This window comes from Amphiura filiformis, chromosome 10 (genome assembly GCF_039555335.1).
Source record: "Amphiura filiformis chromosome 10, Afil_fr2py, whole genome shotgun sequence".
Classification (NCBI taxonomy): Eukaryota; Metazoa; Echinodermata; class Ophiuroidea; order Amphilepidida; family Amphiuridae; genus Amphiura; species Amphiura filiformis.
Window position 1 is genome coordinate 8,750,818 of NC_092637.1, and position 23,993 is coordinate 8,774,810.

General features: G+C 37.7%; 1 protein-coding gene across 1 annotated transcript in view; it reads right to left on the minus strand.

Moving 5' to 3' along the window:
* Positions 1–369: 369 nt before the first annotated feature.
* Positions 370–23,993, minus strand: part of LOC140162467 (signal recognition particle subunit SRP72-like) — a 28,775-nt gene continuing 5,151 nt past the window's right edge. The window contains 16 exon segments of the mRNA XM_072185706.1: positions 370–2,546; positions 2,548–2,671; positions 3,289–3,442; positions 4,281–4,468; positions 5,529–5,606; positions 6,738–6,841; positions 8,577–8,737; positions 9,984–10,056; positions 12,076–12,204; positions 13,169–13,358; positions 14,442–14,566; positions 15,461–15,604; positions 17,394–17,471; positions 17,771–17,836; positions 19,140–19,260; positions 20,806–20,923. Coding sequence (XP_072041807.1) covers positions 2,511–2,546; positions 2,548–2,671; positions 3,289–3,442; positions 4,281–4,468; positions 5,529–5,606; positions 6,738–6,841; positions 8,577–8,737; positions 9,984–10,056; positions 12,076–12,204; positions 13,169–13,358; positions 14,442–14,566; positions 15,461–15,604; positions 17,394–17,471; positions 17,771–17,836; positions 19,140–19,260; positions 20,806–20,923 — 1,889 coding nt within the window. The 3' untranslated portion in view covers positions 370–2,510.

The following is a 23,993-nucleotide window of genomic DNA, read 5'->3' on the forward strand; positions in this document are numbered from 1 at the left end:
AAGAATGCAAAAAAAAATCTGAATTTTAATCGAAATAGCGAAATAATCTGCAGGTACATTATTAGGCCTCCATGATGGACACACAAGTATGGCAGAGTCGGTACTCTTTGATTCTACCTCATTGGTTTTTTCACAATTTGGTACTTTTTCAGCGTACTTACTTTTTTCTATCTCAAAACTCACAAAGCTCTGGACAAGTTACATGATTGAAACAGCATTGATTTTGGTATGAAAATACTTAATTCATAAGTGGAACAGACAGGCTCATCTTTTACCAGTTGGAATAGAGGTATACAGTCCTTTTTTCCAACAGAAATTTTGTTTTGCCAACTAAAATTGTGAATTGTTGACCCCCAACAACTTGGCGCTCAAGAATCTAAAGAATACGTAGAGAGAGGAGACCAAAAGAATTTTTTCCACAAATGTTTTTAACCAAATTGCTATTGCAATTCAACATATAGCATGTCATGCTACCAGCATTTTAATTTGCTGACATATACATGACATATTGTAATTTGCCCACAAGCACATGATTTTGCCGACAAAATTTATTTCTTGCCGTCAAATCTAGGTATTGTGGGGTGTCACATCCCTCTCTAGTGACAGCCCTAGAGAAACAAAGAAAACATTACATACCTTTTTGTGTGTAATGATAAAAGTTCATGTTAACGTTATAAACAGAAAAATAAAAAGATAACATTTTACTGTATAGTGCTTCTTCCTTTTACTCAAAAATATTAAGAGTAAATATAACATGTGACCAACTTCCACAAAACCAGAAACAAGGATCAAAATTGTAGATTATTCAAAGCCAGATTTGTATGCATTTCATGGTTGTTTACCATAAAGAGTCCAAGCACCAGTTCAATTTGATGCCATATTAGATTATGCTGTTAAAGCCATTATACAATTCCTCCAGTCAAATGTTTGAATCTTTATTCTTTGCCAAATATTATGAAATAATATTAGTAATAACTATTAGAAGGTTTTTGGTCATTTTAAGGGGGTACTACACCCCTCGATAAATTTGTGTCTATTTGTGCATTTTTCTCAAAAACTAATAATACATTGGTAACAAAAGTTATGTATATTATTGGGGCAAGGAATTCAATTACTACACTGGAATTTCAGTGACCCAAGACAAGCGGTTCGTTATTTATAATAAGAAATAAGGTACCGCTACGATGTACCTCATTTTCTATCATATATACTGAACCGCCTGTCTTGAGTCACTGAAATTTCAGTGTAGTAATTGGATTCCTTGCCCCAATAATATACATAACTTTTGTTACCAGTGTCTTATTATTTTTGGAGAAAAATTGAAAAATAATCACAAATTTACCACAGGGGTGTAGTACCCCCTTAAGCCGAAATAATGAGGCAAAATAAAGAAAGCCCACTTACTAATACTATCTTGGCCACTTACGTTAATTCAAAATTCCACCATTGTCATACAAACGCAACAAATCTGGCTGATTCCGTGTAAGTTGGGACATATGTAAACATTACAAATATGCCAAAAAAATCTGGTTAAATTTTCAAACAAAAAAGAATTTACATTATGGATTTAAGATTAGAAACATGAACATGACTGAAACCATAAAGGGTTTTACTGTAGCTTAGATTGGACTTTCTTTCATGTTTTGTGAGAACTGTTTACATGTACAAATTACATAAGGCAATAGAAAGTAAGATAATGAAAAGTAAATATCGGTTACAGCCTTTTAGCTATTACGGAGCCAGTCAGGTAAGTATATTGATAAGGCCAAGAAAAATATTGTTCGGCTTTCCTTCGCATCTTTTTCCGCAGATACATATTTTTGTATGAATTATCTTGTTGTGTTTGTGTTAGAAAGTAGTAGGAACTATTTTGGTCATTTTACTGTGAGTGCGAAATTTTCATGGTCGCAAATTGGTTGCATATATTTCTTTTTCCTAAGGAACAACCAAACAACATTTTTTTGGCCTTAAATGAGGCCAAAAAAGGTATGTCTCGAAACTTGCAAATATCCAATGTGGAATGCATTTTTCCCCTTTATTCCCCCGACTCAACTAAGCTTGAGAAAAGCATTAAAAACTTATATTTTCAAACACATAATGACATATTTTCACCAATTTAAAGTGTTAATTACATAATTCTTACAACAAATGCTTTCAAAACATTTTTACCAACATTTTGTAAAAAGAAAAAAAGGGAACAAAAGTTGGCCAATTTCTCCAAGACAAATGCGCACCGCAAAACAGTGCGCACAGCAGCTTTGAGACATACTTTTTTCCTAACCCTCGAGCACTACCTGCCGATCTAACATTAACTCCGATTGGTCAATTACATGATAACTTCATTTTAATCACCAATCAGAATGGAGCTTTGCAAATAATTCACCCCAATTTTTTTGTGTAGTGAAATTATTCTAACAATGGTGCTGATTGGTCCAATTGATAATGAAAACTCCTTTTTGACCAATAGGCAGGTATTTATTATGGGGTTAAATGATAATGTGATCTGCTGATCACCAGCCGCCTCCTTCTTCTTTTTCCCTTGCTTGCTTGCTTCTTCTTGGTTGCTTGAGTTGGTTTCTGTTGCCGTGGCGGCACAGATGCTCCCGATGACGATGACGGCTTTGGTGATGGTTTACCGGCCTGGGGTGAGTTGGGTATACTACTTGCATCCCTATCAGACAAACAGACATAAAAACAAACATAATAATGAGTTGGGTATAATAATAATAATAACGGTATCCTCAGCAAACAAACATAAAAACAAACAGAATGAGTTTGGTATACTACTAGCATCTCTATCAAACTTAAAAACAAACACAATGGTGAGTTTACTTACCATGCGTACATGCTATTGCATGGACATTTCTGCATTTTGGTCAATTTTTTTTGGAAAAAAGATGGGGCATTTATTAAAGGGGGAATTAAATTTGAGAATATATGGTATGTGATAACTTCACAGAATTAGATAAGGAGAACAGGGACTCCCTATACTGCCACATTTATACAATCGCGGCATATCCCGCCGTCAGCTATGGGAGAAAATTGGGGGGTATTCAGGTCCTTGCCGACGGTGTGCGGAGACGAACGAAAACAATTCTATGTCTCATCTTTAGCGTCTTGCAATCGACGAGTTTCACTAGAAGCGTGTCAAATTACGCTTAGTATGCGATGTCGCGCTTACATGACAACAAATACCTTGAGAGCATTACCCCCAATTTTTGCTCCATGCATGTATCAAGATGGCAGTCGAGTCCTGGTTCTCCTTCTTTAATTCTATGGATAACTTACATATCATTAGGTCCAGCTGTGGCTCCCTGGGTTCCTTTTCCAATTCCAGCTTTCTTGTTTTTCCTCTTAGCTTTGTAAGTTGACCTTTCTCTTATTGGTAACCAACGCTCAGGGTCAGGGGTCACAGCAGGGTCATAATATTTAGGCATGTATCCTGTGTGAAAGAAACGGTATATAATGAACTTGGGTAAAATTGGGCTATTCCATAATAATTCACACACCCGTTGTGGAAGATTACACTGCCATGTAAATTCTAGTTGTATTTCATGGTCAATCCAGCTAGAAAATGCTGCTAGTTTTATGTAACATTCCGACTGGAAATTATCAAACCAAGTTGGATTTTGCACAATCTGGCTGAAAATTACACAATTTTATTTGGAATTTCAAAATCTTCCACATCTTTTCCATTTTCTATGGATGAAAATGGTTTAATCTGGAATAATTGTTGAATTTGGTTGAACTTCCAAAATCTGCCAGTGGGGTGTACTTTTCAAATGGAACAGCACAGTACACAGTGGGGTGTACTTTTCAAATGGAACAGCACAGTACACAGTGGGGTGTACTTTTCAAATGGAACAGCACAGTACACAGTGGGGTGTACTTTTCAAATGGAACAGCACAGTACACAGTGGGGTGTACTTTTCAAATGGAACAGCACAGTACACAGTGGGGTGTACTTTTCAAATGGAACAGCACAGTACACAGTGGGGTGTACTTTTCAAATAGAACAGCACAGTATAGAGTTATTTTGAAACGTACAAAGACATCTACACTTCCTTCCATAACCAGGCATATATGTATACAGGAAAGCACTGAGAGAGTTCTCCAACCACATCTCTCTGACCACATTGTGAAAAAATGAAAAAAGAAATGCTGGTTATCATCTGGTAATGTTGACACAATTATTTTCTAAGCCTCTTTAGAATCACTATCTTTACATAATAACATCACATTTCATATTATTTACAGAGTTTGCTACATTTTCAACTTACGAATCTTCTTTCGTTTTCTCTTCTTCTTCGTTATTTCTGCTTCCTTCTTTGCATCTCCAGCAGCCGGCTCGTTCTTGGGGGCGCCTTTTTTCATCGCCCTTGTCGCCATAAATATAGGTGTGTTTTCCAGTGTGTCTACATCAATGTTGCCAGAGAATTCTTGCACTGGAGGCAACTCCTGGCTCAGTCTGATTGCAATTCATGTTAAGGAAAAACTAGAGAATTGAGTTATTTGAAATCAACACACCCCCATGTTTCTTTTGGGATATATCTGATATATATCAGACCCCCCGATAGTATTACGTTAAGGAGTAATTGGAGAATTGGGCCATTTGAAAATCACACCCTCCTCTATAAAAGACATGACCTCTATCTCCCACCCATTCAGGTAACCCCATTTGAAATCTTTAATATCCACTTTGTGGGAGTGAGATTAACCCCCTGAGCAATACCTGCTGATCTTACATTGTCTCTGATTGGTAAATTACATGATGTCTTCACTTTAATCACCAATCAGAATGGAGCTTTGCAAATAATTCACCCCAATTTTTTTGTGTGGTGAAATTATTCTAACAATGTTGCTGATTGGTCCAATTGCTAATGAAAACTTCTTTTTGACCAATAGGCAGGTAGTTCTCATGGGGTTAAGGTCATGTCTCCATACATGGGGTGCATGGATTTCAAGTGGAGTATAGCATTCCACCCAGATTGCAAGAAAAAACACACTTACAATTAAAATTAGAACTATTTGATTTGATTTCATCTGGACAACCCAAGAAGCTTATTTCCATTGTGGTCCATTTGAAGACCGGATTGGATTGGGAACATGGCTCTATATACATACACGGGACCGATGGCTTAAAGTCCCCTCCAGAGGATGGCATACTTTTATGAATTATTTTCTGAATGAACCATGGGGATGATCAAGCAGAAGTCTGAATTTAATCTACAGATGTTGCCAATTTAATATCAGACTATTTTGCTAAAGTTAATATCCCAACAAATCTACATCGCCAGGAATTGAACCCAGGATCTCATGCACCAAAGGCGAGTACCCTAACCATTATGCCATGCTCTTACCCTGCATGACTGACTATTATGTTAACAAGAATGCACCAATGGGATAACACAAGCTCACTAACACTTTGAGCGAAGACAAATACTCATGCGAACAAACCCCTACAGACAGACAGGCACACAGACAGACAGACACACATACAGACAGATACATAAATTTGTCAAGGATACTCTTGAGCCCTTTTTGGGTCAAACTTGGAATAAGCTGAGATGAGTTGAGCTAATGTCCTGATGTCGCCTGGGTTGGCCCTGAAAGAGAGAGAAGTGTAAATAAAACATGTTATTGCAGTAAGTTTTGTGACACCATATATGTGACCTGCTCCCACAAAACCAGACAGAACTCTTTAATTTTGAATATTGAGTTTTTGATGTCATCATTTAGTATAGGTTTTCAGCTTTCATTTGATACCAAAATTAAGGTTCTGGGACATGTGGTCCTCATTCTACAGTCTTTCAACGGGAAGGTGAGAAGCAACACAAAAAGAAAAGGCAAATGCAAGAAAAGTGGCTTTAAAGTTGTAAAATGACATGTTAAAGGACTTGGTTTGGCTCAGAAAATGCTAGATTTGGGTGTTTTAGATGTGAAAGAATATTTTATTTGCAATGGTAGGTTAAACATATTAAGGAATCAAAAAATAATAAAACCTGAAAAACAAAATTGCAAGATTTTTCACCCCTTTCTTAACTTTGACTCGCTGTATCTCGAAATGACCGAGTGCGACTTATGGCGGGTTTCGTCAGAGCAGGTCACATATTCAGGTTCCTAAATTCTCAATAAACAGAAAAGAAAGTCCTCACTTATGTAACCTGGCATAAATCTAAACCTGATCATATTATGGCGATTTGATTGACATGCTTTGATACCGCACCTGCTACCAAGAGCTGTGAATTGACAAAGATTGATACCAGTATTTGAAATTTGGTGACCATTTAGATCAAGTTCACTCCTGTGCATGAAGTTGGCCAATCCACAGAGTCCTCATCCATGTGTGCGAACGTAAAATATTGCGATGGCGCATGTGATCACTGCTGCACCGCAAGTGTATTCTTGTGTGTAATCGTCATATGTAGTATGCGCATATCTATTGTGAGATCTAACACAGCTCAGATCCGATTATAAGCTAATCAGATTGCAGATTATATAGCTGTTTAACCCCCTGAGCACTACCTGCCGATCTAACATTGCCTCTGACTGGTCAATTACATGATATCTTCACTTTAATCACCTTTAATCAGAATGAAGCTTTGAAAATAATTCACCCCAATTTATTTGCATGGTAAAATAATTCTAACAATGTTGCTGATTGGTCCAATTGATAATGAAAACTTCTTTTTGGCCAATCGGCAGGTAGTTCTCATGGGGTTAAGAATAATACATACTGTCTCAGATCCTCAAGTAAACTAGTGGCAGCTTCTGACTGTCCATGTCGAATCTTGAAGTTGGTATTCTCACGCAGCAATGTGTGTAGCTCACTCTGAGAACCCTGAAAAAACAAATAACAAATGAAACAATAATGCGTATTCTTCATAATGCCCAAAATGTCCACAAACAATTCCATGGTGTGTTGCATTACACATTAGGCCAAAAAAAAAAAAAAATTGTTTGTTTGTCCATAAAGGCTTATGAAATAGTTGGGTCGGTAGGTCGGATTTTTTTTTTTTTTTTTTTTTTTTCTTACAGATATTGCACTTGAAACTGACAACTGACAAGACTGGTAAATAAGTCCAAACACACAGCACTTCACTGGTTTAACTCTTGAGATGGTTCTGCATAGGCCTGGCATTTTCGGTAATTTTGTACCCGGTACCAAGATTTTTTCGGGCGGGTAACCGGGTACCAAATTGCAAAAAAAAAAAAAAAGTTTTTTTATTTTTTCGGTTTTGTAGTGTCCCTGGACCTAGACCTAAATGCTAGGATAATTATGGTTGACCTAAAAAATAAAAAATAAAAAAAAATAAAATTCAAGATGTTTTGTATTTTTAATATGAAAATTGATACTTTGTATTCATGTCATACTCTATTAATGATTTCAAAATGCATTCAAATTCAATGCATTTTGAAATCATTAATAGACTATGAATACAAATTATCAATTTTCATATTAAAAAAACAAAACATCTTGATTTTTTTTTTTTTGATTTTTTTTTTTTAGGTCAACCATGAATGATCCTAGCATTTAGGTCTAGGTCCAGGGACACTACAAAACCGAACAAATAAAAACTTGAAATTTTTTTTTTTTTTTTTTTTTTTTTGAAAAATCCAAAAAAAAAAAAAAAAAATCCAAAAAAAAAACAAAAAAACGGTCGGGACCAGGGTACACGGTCGGTCGGACGTGGACAAACAAACAATTTTTTTTTTGGCCTTAGAGAGATTGTAATTTCCAAACGTAGTATCGAACGCCTGTGCAATCTATTCAAAATCCCGTCACAGGAGAGTGATTTTGAATAGATTGCCCGGCTGTTCAATACGTATGTTTGGAAATCGCAATCTCTCTAATGTTATTCCTGTGTACAGATTTAATGGTGACTTGCACCTTTTGGGAAATTTCATGGGTTGTTTATTTTGCAAACTTATTGTCAAGCTATTGTTAATCTACCTCTCAGGCTAGGCTACACAAAAAGTGAAAGACATTAAATTAGGTGCACATCCACTTTTTGAGATATTGGATAGTCAAATTCCTCTCAAAATACAATGATATATGATCTGTTGCTTGTTTGTAAGGTAGTAAAAAATAAGTAAAACTACATATGAGAAATCCTTTGTTTTCTACTGTTTTTTTAAAAAGTTTAACATGCATACATACATACACAATTCTTTTATAAAGCGCCGTTACATCTAGACCATGGCGCATAAACAAATTCAAAGCATAAACACAATATAACAAAACAATATGAGCAATAAAAACAGTCAACTTTTTGGGAAGAGATACGACTTCAGTAATTTCTTGAAGACTGGTAATGAGTTTGCAGTACGAATGGTGATGGGTAAATTGTTCCACAGTCCAGGAGCAGCCAGAGAAAAAGCTTTATTTGCGGCAGAATGGAGAGATTTGGCATTGAATTTATGTACAGTAAGCCGTGTTGTATCTGAAGCAGAGCGATTGGACCACATCTCAAAACAAGCTCATCCCATTCCTGGTGGATGGTCACATATGGTTAATAATTTATTCTTATATTTAACAAAAAGTGAAATCCATATTCACTGACTTTGTGACTTACCCCTTGACTCTTGTACCAATCCACCGCTTTATCCAGTGCTTCTATAGCGCCCTCTGTGTTCTCCATGTTAGCGTAAAGCGCCACAAGTGTTGAAACAATACCAGGTCGATGTTTGTTATCACCCAGTGACTGAAGAACATCACAGGCTTGTCCAATGTTGCCTATTGATAAAAACAGAAAATAACAGTTGTGCAAACAAAAATATTATCGTTGGCGACTGCCTTCTGTTATTGATCAAGGTGGTGCACACATATAACATGTTTGCTGCATAATAAAACTTTCTAAATATTTATGCTGCATTCAGCATTCAGTAAATGTTAGGGCATGATCTCATATCAAGATAATACAACCTTATCCATTTAAAATATATAGAGAATATTTTCATGCGTCCGCCACAATATGAACTGTAAGATAATCAGTCGTCACTACGAAGCATAAACACATTACATGCACAGTGTAGACGACTGATTGGAGTTTGTCTAGCTCATCACCAGTGTTCGAAATAAATGGTTGTCCCACAGACAACCAAATTACAATTTCTGGTTGTCCATCTAAGTTTTTGGTTGTCCGTAGGCCTACAAAGGTGACTTTTGGCTACAGATTTATGGTTGTCCGGCGGACAACCGAATCAGTATTTTTGGTTATCTAGCGACTTTTTTAGTTGTCCTGGGCGAATGGACAACCAAAATTTCGAACGCTGCTCATCACCTGTGTATGTTTGCAATCATAGATTGAATACAACATCGCTCCTTTCAAATATACTAATCTTACAGATGCGAGTGATCAGCTTGATATGGTTCAATGCAGAGGTACCGCGATACCGTGCTAGTGAAGTGCGATATATTCAAAAATTGTTTTGCCCTATTGCTATGGTAGTTAATCGGATTATTACATCACTTCGACGGCGAATGGAAGACATGACCTTAATCTCCCACACAGGGAGTGTAGATTTCAAACGGGGTTACCTGAATGGGTGACTCCATTTGAAATCTACACTCCATGAGTGGGAGATTAAGGTCGTGTTGTCCTTACGGTGTATGGATTTCAATTGAATATTCCAATATAGTACCATGCTTGCGTATTTTTTGGGGGGCTTTAGGGCGCCAGCCCCGGGTAAAAAAGCAGCGGGCGGCCAAAATAAAGGGGCAGCGGAAGAAGAAGGGGAGACAAAAACTGGGGCGGCAAAAACGAAGGGGGCGGCAAAAAGAATTAGTAAATACCAGAGGGCGGAAAAATTTGATAAAGCATCAAAAATTTTGAATTTCCCTTTTTTTTGAAAATCACTTTTTCAAACAACCGAGAAAAAAATTGGGTCAACCTTTTCGGGCTGTTGATGAAGGGGAAGCAAAAATAAAAAATGTTCAGCCCCCCGGGTTGGGGCGGCCACGGATGCCACTGAGTACTAACCTTGCATAAGATATATCTGAGCCCTTGTTAGTGTTAATGCAATGGAAACATCCTCCTTACTGTTTGAATACTCCTGTAGAGAAATATATAGCAAATCATAATATAACTTTAAAAAAATATTTGGGCGAAAAAGGTTATATTCTCTTTAAGCTGCACTATTTTGGTGTAAAAGAATAGTTACTGCCTGATCCTTTACACCCATGTGTTCTGGACACTAAAACATATAAATATTGAGCTCAGCTATGCCTGGTTCATTATTGACATTTTTACTGCTTCTGACACATTATTTGGGTGCAAAGGATACAGTATTAACAGTGCTGTACGGTGCAAAAACTGATTGAGGAGCCAATGGCTCCTAACTGTATCAATTTAGGCGCCCAAATTTTGCTCCCAAGTTTTTTTAGGCTTACTTCCATTTCCAGTTCCGGGTTCTACTAGGTTCATTAAAAGTATCAACTGCTGTTGGATTCCCTGATTTAATTGTTTCATCGTCATCCTTCTTGTTTCCCAAAAGCTCCATCAAATTCAAAGTTTTTTTTTTATTTTGATGCCATCTTGAGTGCTTAAAAACAATCAAAACTTTTGACCTATCCTATATTATCATCCATATGTACATGTTTTGCATTTGCTGGCGATTAAAAGCTTCAACAGTTGGTCGCTATTGGCGCCATGGATTGAAGGTTTAGTCGCATCAGAAAAAATCTAGTCGCCAATGCGCCTAAAATGGTCGCACCGTACAGCACTGAGTATTAACCAATTGGGCGACTTTTGAAGATTTGAAGATTTCCCTGTGACTTTTGACAATTTCCTGTCTCATAGAAACCAATAGTTAAGAAAAAAATTGGGCGACTTTCGATAATTTGACCTGTGATCCTGGTGTTGGTGCCAATTTAGGCTTTTAAGCATTTATGTGTGGTGCGCCCTTAATTTAAAGCGATCTAAATTTAGCTCATCTTTGCAGTTGCGCAGAAGTTGTGTAAACAATTCAGACAGACAAAATGGCGGAAAGTTAGGGGGCTGGCATTTTCTTCGGAAGGGGGGGGGTCCCAAAAATACTGGGGGGGGGGTCATAGAATTTTCAGACCAAAAATAGGGGGTTATAATTTTTGAACACCCAAAATAGGGGGGTTATAGAATTATTAAGGGCTGGTGACTTAAAATTTTCGCAAAATTTTTACACGCTCCGCGCGCCTTTTTTTTTTTTATGATACGGCGTTCACCGCGATCTACACACTTTCTTCACTTTTAAGTTTTGACGCGCTCTGCACCTTAGTTCCGCAATGAATAATTTTTCTTGAGTCTGTGTAGTTGGAAGGGGGGGGTCAGGGTCATAAATTTTTTTAACCCGCGATAGGGGGGTCATAAAAAATTGACTCCAGTCACCGACATATTTGTGACCCCCCCTCTTCCGAAGAAAATGCCAGCCCCCTTACCCGTGGTAATTACAATTTGTTCTACCACTGAACACACTAAATCACTAAAATCAGACTAAATAGCTATCTAACAGTATTATAAATTATCTATGAGTATTAAAGAGATATTAAAGTATTGGTTTGTAAGTGAAAACTGTGTTTGGTGCGTATGTTCAATGAATCCCAGGTACAATTTCTGCATAGTAGGGAACGATCTGTCTCGCCAAGGCCAAGAATTCACTCGTCAGGGCGAACTTTTGGTAAAGACCCTACACCCAGTGGCGTAACTAGGGTTGGTAGCGCCGGGCAACAAACAAAATGTGCGCCTACAACCCCCCGAGAATATCTTAGACGATTTGCGCAAAATTTTGGACAAATAAGGCCTACCACTAATTAATTTTGGTTACTAGAAGTCAGTTGAATATCGGTCTTAAAATGTTCTTTCAATTGATCTTGTGCTGAAATGCGCGAGAAGCGGGCGAAAATTTTGACTTTCATCGCTTGGAGGGGCGCAGAATCGATGCTGAATTGGTCAATTTGGCGCCCCCTAAGGGTAGCGCCGGGCACGTTGCCCCCTCTGCCCCCCCCGGTAGTTACGCCACTGCCTACACCTGGGTATAAATGTTTGGCAACCTTGTATCTCCATTAGTACCTGAGTAAAATCTCTGTTAGTACTTTACCTCTAATAGTTTCATGGCTTTCTGATATTGTTTTTCTCGACATAAGAGGGCAGCCTCCAAGAGACATGGCATATCAGATTCCTTGTCCTTATCTTTGATGTTTTTCAGCAGTTTTCTGCACTGGTCATACTGAAATGAAAAAGTAAACAAATCAAAATGATCTTGAAACGCATGTGAAGAGATTATGTAGAAACATGGATCAACACTTTTTGTATATTTTCCCTTTTTTTCCATTGTTGCATATTCAGGCATGTGAGTGGGGTTTAAAAAAAGGGGCCCCACTTGGTTTCTGGCACATTTAGAGGGCATTTTTACACATAAATTAACACTTACAACTTTACTTAATTTTTTACAAAATTTACTTACCAAACTACAAATTCAATGGCTATTTGTGCGTATTTCACCACAAAAGAGACAATTATAAGCTTGTATTTCATTGCATAAATGTTAGCGTTGGCTGACAAAATTACATTTAATGGTGGGCATGATGTATCTTCTCTTAATTCCATGTGATTTTTTATAACGTAAATGTTACACTTTTGATGGATGGGTTGGATTGAAAATACCTCTCGGCGCCACACAGGGAAAAAACTGGTGGTCACCATCTTAACATCATTCCGATGGGCTCAGTTCTAAACGTAAGGACAAGGAACCAAAGAATATGTGAACTCCACAACGTCGCGATGATGTTATTAATGAACTGCGTTTTATGACATTTCTGATGATCGTTAAACTCATTTTCCAGTCATTTTATTGTGACAGGTAATGCTATCAGAGGTACACAGACACATTTTTGGTAAAAGCGGAAATTGAAATTGGTCAGAAAAATGGAAAAAGTGGATTTCCACTAACTAGCGGAGGTCTCACAGGTCTGCAGATAGCAGGGTGTTTGCTACACCCTTCATGAGAGTTATGTTGCACTGTCCTGCAGGCTTAATTTTATTCTGAAACCATAACGGGACGCAAAAATGTTATAACCCATAGGAACACATAAGAAAGGGTCAGGGTTAGGGTTAGAATAAAATTTTGCATCCTGTTATGGTTGCAAAAAAAATTACGCGACCTGCAGATGTAGATATAAAGGACGACTTACTTGATTTGTATATACCATAATAAGACATCGATTACAAGCCATGGCTGATCGTTGCTGGACACTCAGCTTGTGGTTCAGGTTATCGGATATGGTTGCTTTGATTTTCTTCTTAGAATCAAATACATTTTGGTCCTTGTTGAGACTGACTATGTTATTGGATGCTACTGCCATTAATCCAATATCATCAGGTCTGGGAATTAAAAAAAAAAACAATAAAAAAATAACAACATTAGTTACTTTTTTGAAAATCTAACATTTAAAGACAGACACTAAAACCATCACTATGTAACATACAAAGTTCTTTACTAATGCCAGCAACATACCTGCCAACATTGAAATCCCAAAAGAGTACTCAATGGGAGCGTAGCGAGCAAGCGCTCTCACGGTTCACGGCCAGGGGCCTGCTTAAGGGTCCTGGTGGGATACAGGGGAAACGCCCTGGTGGGGGTAGAGGGTTTCTACACTTTTTACAAGCCCCTTACAGAAGGCACATTTTATAGAAAAAGTCGCCAAAAACTTTGAATAAAGAAAAATAAATAAACTTTCTGGTAATAAAAAAAAAATCAGATTAGTAAGATTTTTTGACACCTGGAAATCTAGAAATCTTACTAAATACGACAAAATCTTACTAGTTGGCAGGTATTCAGCCAGGGCGTGGAATGCATCAACATCAGAACTGCCCAATCCACTGAGCGTTTCAAGAGTCAGCTTAAAACTTTTTTTTTTTGTCAATTTGTAAATGCTATGGTATATTCATTCATTCATTCATTCATTCATTCATTCATTCATTCATTCATTCATTCATTCATTCATTCATATTTTATTTTCATCAATCATCAACATCAATATACAAGTGATACTAATAGCTCAACAAAGTAATAAAATCAAATGTAAACAAGAGTCATTGGTATATAAATAAATTTTAATACAATTAGACAGTAACAATTAAATCAATATAATTAAATTAGAATAACATTACTATGTATGATTGACCAAAATACACTTTAAATGCATAATATATCTGTGTATAACATCTCTAAATGCCTGTCGGGTTTCTTGATTGATTGATTGATGATATGCTCTGAATGGGTGACTCCATTTGAAATCTATACTACCTGTGTGGGAGATTAAGATCATGTCTTCCATAGGGGGGATGGATTTCAAATGCAACAGCCCAATAAGTAGTGATCGCAACGATAAGCTCTCGATCATTATCATATCAACAACAATAGCAAAGACAACAATTAAACAACAACTATAACAAACTACTAACCTTAATTTGACCACTTGGTTGTATATCTTCATAGCATCATCAGTTTTCCCTTGAAGCTGTAAGATGTAGCCCTTCTGGACACGTACTGAACCTAATTCAGCTTCTATTTCTTCCTCCGTCATATCCTACAAAGAATAAGACAATACATGTGTAATATAAGGTAAACTAGTATAGTATTTGGGGTCTTCATAGCCTTGTTGGTTTTCCCTTGTAGCTGTAAGATTTAGGTGTATAACATAGTGACGATGTCAAAACCAATGTGTTTTACATAGTGCTGGATGTTGGTCGCAAATTGTATTGGTCACAGATTATAAACTTGCCATTAATGTAGCAATTCATGTGTCTATTAAAAGTACACCTTTGAAAGTTATTTCCAAAACATTAAAATGTTGTAAATTCGAACATCTCACATACAATAGATTGCCAAAGTTATTCATTACTATGTGAAAACCATTTTTCATGAAATCTCAACATCCGTCACTATGGATTTTACCCTTTTGTTCACATCTATCAGTATGTAATACACCTAACAACATACCGTATTTCGTCAAATAGTCGCCCCCCTCAAATAAACGCCCCCCCCCACCACTTTCTTCAACCAAGATATTTTAAAAATGCCAATATTTCCATGCTATCTTGTGAAGTAAGCTTACCAAGTTGCCCACATGGTTGATAATAGCGTCAATAATTGGCGAAAATCTGGATCAGAAACCCGGAAGTGAACCAGAAGTCGAGTGTTTCTAGTTCATATTTCGTCATTTTAGCGTGAATTTGAAGTTTACCTCATGATTTTAACGGGAATTATCATTCTAAAATTGACCTTGAATAAACTCGCCCCCCTGGGAAAATGTAACACCCCTGGGGGGCGTTTATTTGACGAAATACGGTATATAGACACATACAGAGAAAAATAGTGAGTGCAGTCTTATTCTGAACAAGTTCAGGCAGGACAAAATACACAAAGCAGTGTTTGTATATATCGCATTTTGGATCATAACTTTTTACTTTTATTAACTTACCGGGTCATCTTCCAAACTTTCTTTGCATAGCTGTTCAGCTCTCTCCAAGAGCTTTAAGGCCTCGGTATAATCACCCTGTCCTAGTACTAAACAAGCTTTGTTGTAGCACAATTCAAAGGTGTCGTCTTTCAACCCAAGGTCTTCCTGTGAAAATACAATCAGAAAGAGACAACTTTATTTCTATAACCAAATAAATATATATAAACAAGAAAAAAGTCTCAGAAATGAATAAACCTCAGGAATGTAGAGACCATTATCACAGCTATATAATCCATTCGTCACCTTATCTCAATGTCCATAAATTAGGCAAGACACATCTGCGTGTTTCTACTGGGGAACGGTTGGCGGGTAATGCGGTTTAGTTTAGAGTGTTACCGGTTAATGTGCCCAGTGGAAACAGATCGGTTTAGAGTGATGCGGTGTGGACACCAGGCAACCGTGATCCACCTCATGAGGTAGACCATGTGATGTGACACCCCGGTGTTTCTGCCAGTGGAAACGGAACGGTTAACGGTTGCTGGGTGTTGAACTTCTTTTATGTTGATTTTCTGGACCACATTATGACCTTAAAAGCAGCTTGGGGTCAGGAAAATACTTTCAGTACTTCCGGTACACATCACAACCCTTATTTTTCAAGCGCCTGTAAAAACGTGGTGGTTGTTGCTTGAATCGGATTGTGGGTTACCATGTAATACCGGGTAAAAATACAGAGTACTCAGTGTAAACACGCAGATTGGGTTATCCCCCTATGGAAGACATGACCTTATCTCTCACAGGATTTCAAATGGAATCACCCATTCAGGTAACTCCATTTGAAATTCACACTCCTTCAGGGACTACTTTTTGAGAGGAGTGAGAGCAATCACTCCTCTACAGCTCTTCTTAAGTTGCATTTGCAAGAGCGATTTATAGCTCCTCTAAATGACTCATTAAATTCTTTATGCTTTAATGACAACAGGTGCAAATAGCTCTTCTTGGAGAGACCAGAAGAGCATTCTACACTCTTTTCTAATTTTCAAAAGGCAGTCCCTATAGTATAGTATATTTATTAATAACACATTGCAGCCAAATGGCTGAATTACATGAATTTTACAATTTGATTTAAATAGTATAAAACATCAAATAACATTTTAAAGACACATTTAGAAATTGTAAAAACATCAAATTACATTTAGAATAATTGCACACGAGAAACATTTAAATATCATAAAAAACATCAAATATTGCACATTAGAAATAATTAATAATACCAAACAAAAATGAGACCATGGGGGATTACACAGAACAGACCAGCTGTTTTAAAAGGGCTTAATTTGAAAATGGGGAATACATAATGAGCAGACCAGCTGCTTACAAAAAGAGTGGATTTAAATATTTGGAAAAAAAAATAGATAAAAATGAAAATGAAATAGCTATCACAGACAAAATTGCACTGAGCAGACCAGCTGCTAAAAAAGTTTGAAATACCTAATAACAAGGGGGGGGGGGGCAACCAAATTAACACAAGGTAAAATTCGAAAACCTGGCAGCAAAATAAATGCTCCCTGCTCCCTGTGTGGGAGATTAAGGTCATGTCTTCCACAGGGGGTGTATGGATTTCAACTGGAACAGCCCATTTGGTGAAGACACATCTTGCTTCTATTAAGAAAGAACTGTTTTCGTCGCTGGGCAGGAAAAACCTATGTGTTATTGGCCCCTGAACATGTTTTAAGCAACACTTCCTATGTAACTTTTGACAGTTTCGTTTTAAACATGTTCAGGGGCCACAATCACAAAGGAGGTTTTCCTGCCCAACGACATCATGTCATTTTGATATTTTTCTTGCTTTTCATTCTTCCACATATCATAAATAAAAGCTTTTACTCTTTTTTTTAGAAGAAAACTCTTGATTACGCAACAAACTGTTCTGTTTCTATGACAATATAAAACTTACAGTAGATTGTCCTTCCCATAGCTGCATAGCAGCAACCACAGCTGACAGGTTGGTTTCACGCTCCTCATCAAAGTCATCCTGAGTTAGAAACAAGAAGTGTCACAAAAAAGGTTAATTTATAATTAGGGAATAAACTACCAGGGTTGGCACGCTTTTAAATCACAATTAATATCAAACGATTTTTAAATCAACTTTTTAAATTTTGTACCATTTGTTTCTCTTTCTGTTTTACTTCATTCCTAATGCTTCTTCAACTTTTGGATACAATTAAAATACCTTTATGATGTCATTATATTAATTAATTAAATTTTTGCGAAATTGCACACCCACACAAATTATAATTTGCTGATGCTTCACGACAGTTTTAATCAACTTACCGATGTGTTTTTAATGAGATCTTTGTAGACATCAAGACACTTTCCATACTGCTCCAATCGATACAACTGTAAAGAAATAAGACACAGTTGACATGTCATTAAATACACTTGTATGTATAAATCACACAATTATATAAGATCACATATTGCACTTTATAGAAAGCTGCAGACCACATTGGCCCAAGACTGCCCTTTTAACCCCATGAGAACTACCTGCCGATTGGCCAAAAAGTAGTTTTCATTATCAATTGGACCAATCAGCAACATTGTTAGAATAATTCCCCCATGCAAAAAAATTGGGGTAAATTATTTGCAAACTCCATTCTGATCGGTAATTAAAATGAAGATATCATGTAATTGACCAATCAGAGGCAATGTTAGATCAGCAGGTAGTGCTCAGGGGGTTAAATCACTCAGCATCATTCAAGGACTCAACACTAAACATGCACATAACCCTAATCAGCCTATAATTATAGAATAATCATCGCAGCCAGGATAAGTGTCCCGATTTCTGTATGGGTAGACTGAGAAAAGTAACAGTATGTTTCCTTGTCCAGGGACATTTTAAGCAGCTCAATTTTTCCACAAGAACAGAATTATGAAGCTGCGGGGCTCGTACTTGTACCGTCATGCACCATATTACCGTTTCACCCTTTGCACAGTTTCATCCCAAAAAGTTTGTGTAAACCATAAACTAAAGAGATACAGATTATTAGCAAACAGCTAAAGTCCCTGTTCGTTGTATGTTGTGAATCCTCGCATATAAGGGCAGATCATTTGATCGTTTGAGTGTCTTTGCGTATATGCGATAGAGCATTGCATGTCTTCGCGTTTACGTGAAAGACTGTAAAAATATGCGGTGGGTGCATAACAGTTTCGTCTGTCGCACTTTGTGGAATGATCGCCCTCATTAATGGGTGATGCTGGGAATTTACCTGTTTGCGGATAGTCTGTATCGCTTTAGTTTATGGTGTAAACATTGTTGGAACAGATCAAATGCTATGAGTCTCACCTATCAGTTAGGCCTAAAAAATAAAAATTGTTGTGATTGGCATAACATTAAAAAATCTAAGGGTAGGTAGGTCGGGATTTTAATTTTTTAATTTTTTTTTTTTACTTTTAAAGCTGTAAATATCGTTTGATAAAGGCTTTGGAACTTTTTTCTTCTTTTTTTAAATTAATTTATTAATTAAAAAAAAAAATTTGTAGGTCGGGTTACGCTAATCAAACAATTCTGTTTTTTAGGCTTTACTATAGGTAACTGAAAAAAAGTGCATACATAGCCTTTCATGCAGAATCTCTCATTTTTACTGGGTTTCTAACTGAATAGTTACAGTACTTTTTCCTGTATATTTGCTAATATACCTACCACTTGGCCTTTCAACTCCTTCAATTTCTGACTTGGTTCAGACACAGCATTGATGGTGGACAGAGCCTCATTGATCTTGTTTAGACGATACTGACAATACGCTTTCTCAAATACCAGAGCACTGCAAGCAAATGTAAGGAAATAGTTATAGAGTATAGCAAATATAACAAATCATTATAAATCTATCAACTTCAATACTGTACTGAAATACATTAGGTGGGTATAAACAACTATTGATTGTCTAATCACTTCAGAAGGACTTCACGAATCTATGTTTATTCAATTTGTGTAATAAACATTTTAATTTGTAGACTGTACAATCGAATCCACAATATTAGACAGTTAGCTGTTATCATAATCATGCAAAGGTTTAAGTCAGAGCATAAACTTGCAAGTCGTCACCCTCATAACCAAACTGCCTAAGTCATTATTATATGTTTCTCATCTCTTTTTATGTATTCCACAAGTTAATGAAGAATGCAGCTGGAAATTTGATTAATTATGGGTTTATTACTCAGAAAATCAAAATTGCAAATAAGAAACATGTAATAATGACTTAGGCATGTAATAATAACTCGCGTCCGGCGCGTCTGCGTGGTTTACTTCGCGAGGGCAGCTTTAGCTGCCCGAGCGAAGTAAACCACGCAGACGACGCGGACGCATCGTTGTTAATCGGTGATGAACAACGGTGAAACATGATTGAATCCCTAATAACATAGTAACCAGAGTTCAACGGTCCAACCTCTTTTATACCAATATCTCGGTTATAAATCCTAAAAAATTAAGACAAATTATCTTTGAACGAAAACATTTTTTCATCTCTTTGATAAAACCATGAAGTGAAATCTAAGAACAGTAACCGGAAGAATACAAACGTTGAGACAAAAGGACAAGTAGTTTTGCCCTACGTTAAAGGAACTTCCGAAGCCCTACGAAGAATCTTCGGCACCTACGGTATCAGAGTTTGTTAAAAACCCACTAAAACTCTGAGGCAGCTACTTGTCTCACCTAAAGACAAAACTGAGAAGAAAGACATTACCGGACCAATTTATTACATCCCCTGTCAGGGGAAAACCCTGAGGGGCCAGTGTTCAGAATCTTACACTGGTGAGACTGAAAGATCTTTGAAAACCAGATTCTCAGAACACCGTCGTCCGAGTACTACCTCGTCGGAAGTCTCCCAGCACATCCACATTGAATCCCCCAGCCACCAAGTTGATTTGGATGAGGTCAAAATCCTCGACCGGGATGCTAGATACTTTGAAAGGGGTGTGAAGGAGTCAATTTACATCAGAGTCAACCAACCATCTCTCAACCGCGACGGGGCCGATACAAGTTACCCAGAGTGTATTGACCGGGTTTTGGGGTCAAGTGTCCAAAAGGTCACTGATCCCAAACTTGGGTTGCCAGTCTCCAGATGAAGGTCAAAGTTGTGACCGAAAATTTGAGGTACGTCTTAATTTTGTGTTGAGATCATAAGTTTAAATTTACAATTATGAAGTCTACCAACACAGATGAACTTTCATGCAAGTAGTTTCTTGTTATATCTTAATTCCTCACTTTAAAACATATTGCATAAGTACACATAATTATTCAGTCAATGCTTGGTCCCATGGCTTGACAGAAGAGATTAGACTGGACATACAATGTTTACAAGTGGTCTTACCTGGCAAAGGATGGATTGTTGACAATTTCCTTGAAGGCTTGCTGGAATTGAGACAGTTGAATCAAGCACACTACTTTACATTTGAAAGCAGTCTCATCGTTTCTTGCTTCCTTCAGAACTGTCAAAAGAAATGGGATAAATTCAGAAACTCTGTTATTTGTTCGGCTATAAATAAAAGGCAAGTCAATAAAGTCCCAACTCACGCTCGCGTAAATTCACATAAGCGTGCGCCATTCACGCATTATGCAACGCACAACTAGCGTAAGCATTGCGCCCAACTGCGCTGCGTGCATACCATTCTATATCAATAGCGGTACACTGTGACTGTGTTATGAATCTAATTTTTTCCGCCATATATATAAACCCAACAAACTCTAGCAAAGATCCTCAGCACTATCCATAACAAGCAATATGCTGGTTGTGGCCCAGTGCTGCACTATCCATAAGCAATCTACTGTCTATGCTGAGGTGGGGAGGCCTAGTCACGATTATCGCACTTTCAGTTTCCCACGCGTTTGAACGGGAATTGGATTGCGTACTTTTTCGATGTCTAGTGAGCAAATTTTTTCAATATTTTGAGAAAATGATGTCAAATTTTCTATTCTGTAATGTTTGGTAATAATGTCTTTTGCCAATAGTATGTTTAAAGTTGTAATTTTGTGTTTTTGATCGCAAAGATCGGATATTTTCGCTTCGATTCAATTCTGAACCCTTCGCATAGGGTGCCGATTTCGCAGAACTTTGACGATAATTTTGCCTTTTGGACACTAATATGCTTTCGATCCTTAATTTTGTTTCAACCGAGTCTTAAATTAGCAAGCACAATACGGTTGGTACCACTTTTATATACATTGCTGAAATTTTAAAGATTTTTTTCAAGTTTCTAACCGGCGCGCCAAATCGTTAAGTGTGTATTTCCCATTGACATCCAAAATGGCGTAAGCCAGTCCTACGGCGTATATAGGACTGGCAAGCGAGTCTAGGGAGGCCCATTTTATGATCGGGTTCTCATGTTCTAAAGCAAAACAACACTACCATAAAATTCTGTAAATGTAGATCACTTTGCACATGTAAACCACCTGTTATATGGGACAGTTTTCTTGGGCTAATGCAGTTATCCACACATATCAAGGTGAGCTTGCTCTTGTGCAGTGCTGGTGGTGTTTATGCCAGCTCTGGATTTTTCATTCATTAATTCACCTCACAGTTTTCCATTATAGTATTCAACTTTACTACCTGGATCCTCAAGTTTCCTTCCACCCTTGAGGAAATATTTTCATCCTTCCAGCATCCAACTTTGGCAGTTTTTTGGCTCGATCTTCGCCAGAAAATTTTATCAGACCAAGATGGCCGCATGACTTCAGAATTCTGCACCCATTACCTATGGTTGTACACAGCTACCACAATGGTCATGCCACGCCCATTGCATGGACAAGAAATTGGACTTCATGTTCTCTCATGCTATGTTGTATTTCATCTCTTCAAAACATGGTGAGATTGTTCCTATTGTTCTGCATCAATTCTGCCTTCAATTTGCAAATAATTCTATAAGCTTACCTATCCGACTTTGGCTGCTTACTTGCTGGTACTAGTGGTAGTACTACTGTTACTGAACAATGCAGTCATACCAGTTCACCCTCTACTTAGTTATAATAACTCTGAGTGTTCTTCAAATCTCCCACAGGCCGAACAATTTGACCAATGGCCGCACAGATGATATTAGTGCTTCAATCAATCACAAAGTACTACGGAGGCAAGCTGACCTTCCCAACATATTTGTGTTCTGGTTGGAAGAAATGGGTCTGAACTTTGATGACTACACGGGCTCATTTTTTTCTGTTCTTGATTATGAGTCGAACAATTATGGCCCACCAACCACGTTTACTTCACTGAAACTTACATACAAGAAGCTGAAAATGAATTTCAGCCCCAAAAGAAATGTGTCCTTAGCCATGGCTCTTCTCCTGTTAGCAGGTGATACTGAGGTTAATCCTGGGCCACGCCCGGTGAAATACCCATGCCTTATCTGCCAAAAACCAGCTAAATGGGGCCAGCAATGTCTCCAGTGCGATCAATGTGACGGCTGGTACCACATCGAGTGTATGAACATGCCAGAAACTCTATACGAGGCCAATGCACATAGTAGTGCAGCGTGGATTTGTTGCCAGTGTGGCCTGCCTAACATCAGCCCCACAATATTCCACACGCTTTCCAGCATTTCGTTATCAAACTCCTTCAGTTGCCTGGATGACACTACCTTATCCCTTTCTGAGGACATTGGGTTACCGATTGCATCATCTTCCCCTTCAACCAATCCTCACCGTTCCAAACAGGTTCCCAGTCAATCTCACCACAAAGGTCATCGGAAACTTAAAGTGTTAGTGGTGAATTGTGATGGTTTATACTGAAAAAGTTCCCCAGCTTGAGAACATGATTCAGCATCATAATGCAGACATTGTCATTGGAACTGAGTCTCACCTCAGTAGTGCTATCCTCACCACAGAAATTACCCCTCCTGGCTTCATTACTTATAGGAAAGATCGAGCCCATGGGAGGAAAGGCGGTGTCTTTATCATGATCAAAGACGACATAATTGCCACTGAGTGTAACATTGTAGAATCTGAGGCTGAACTGACATGGATCGAGATCCACATCCAGCATCAGAAGCCGTTAATTCTGGGCTCCTTTTATCGCCCACCAAAATCTCCTGTTTCCAATCTTGAACAACTTGCAAACTCTCTGTCCGATATCCAATCTAAATTCAAGGACGCAATCATCGCTGCTGGTGACATAAATTTAGCCGATATCGATTGGATCGACCGAGTGGTAGAACCTTATGCCATAGAACCTTCAAAATGTGCTTTTCTCCTTGATATGTGCAATGAATTTTTATGGACCAAATGGTAAAGGAACCAACACGCATTTCGGTGCGACCAAAAACATCCTTGATCTCGCTTCTCACCACCCATCCCGCATTCATTGAGCAGTGTAAGGTGTATTCGGGATCAGTGACCATGAGTTAGTCTGTTTCACATTGAACACTAAGCCAAAGCTGAACAGGAAAATTCCCCGCAAAGTGTTCATGTTTGATAAAGCCGACATTAACAACCTGAAAGCTGACATGCTTAATTTTCAGCAAATGTTCCTATCTAGCGACCCTAATTCAAGATCCGTGGAGTCAAATTGGG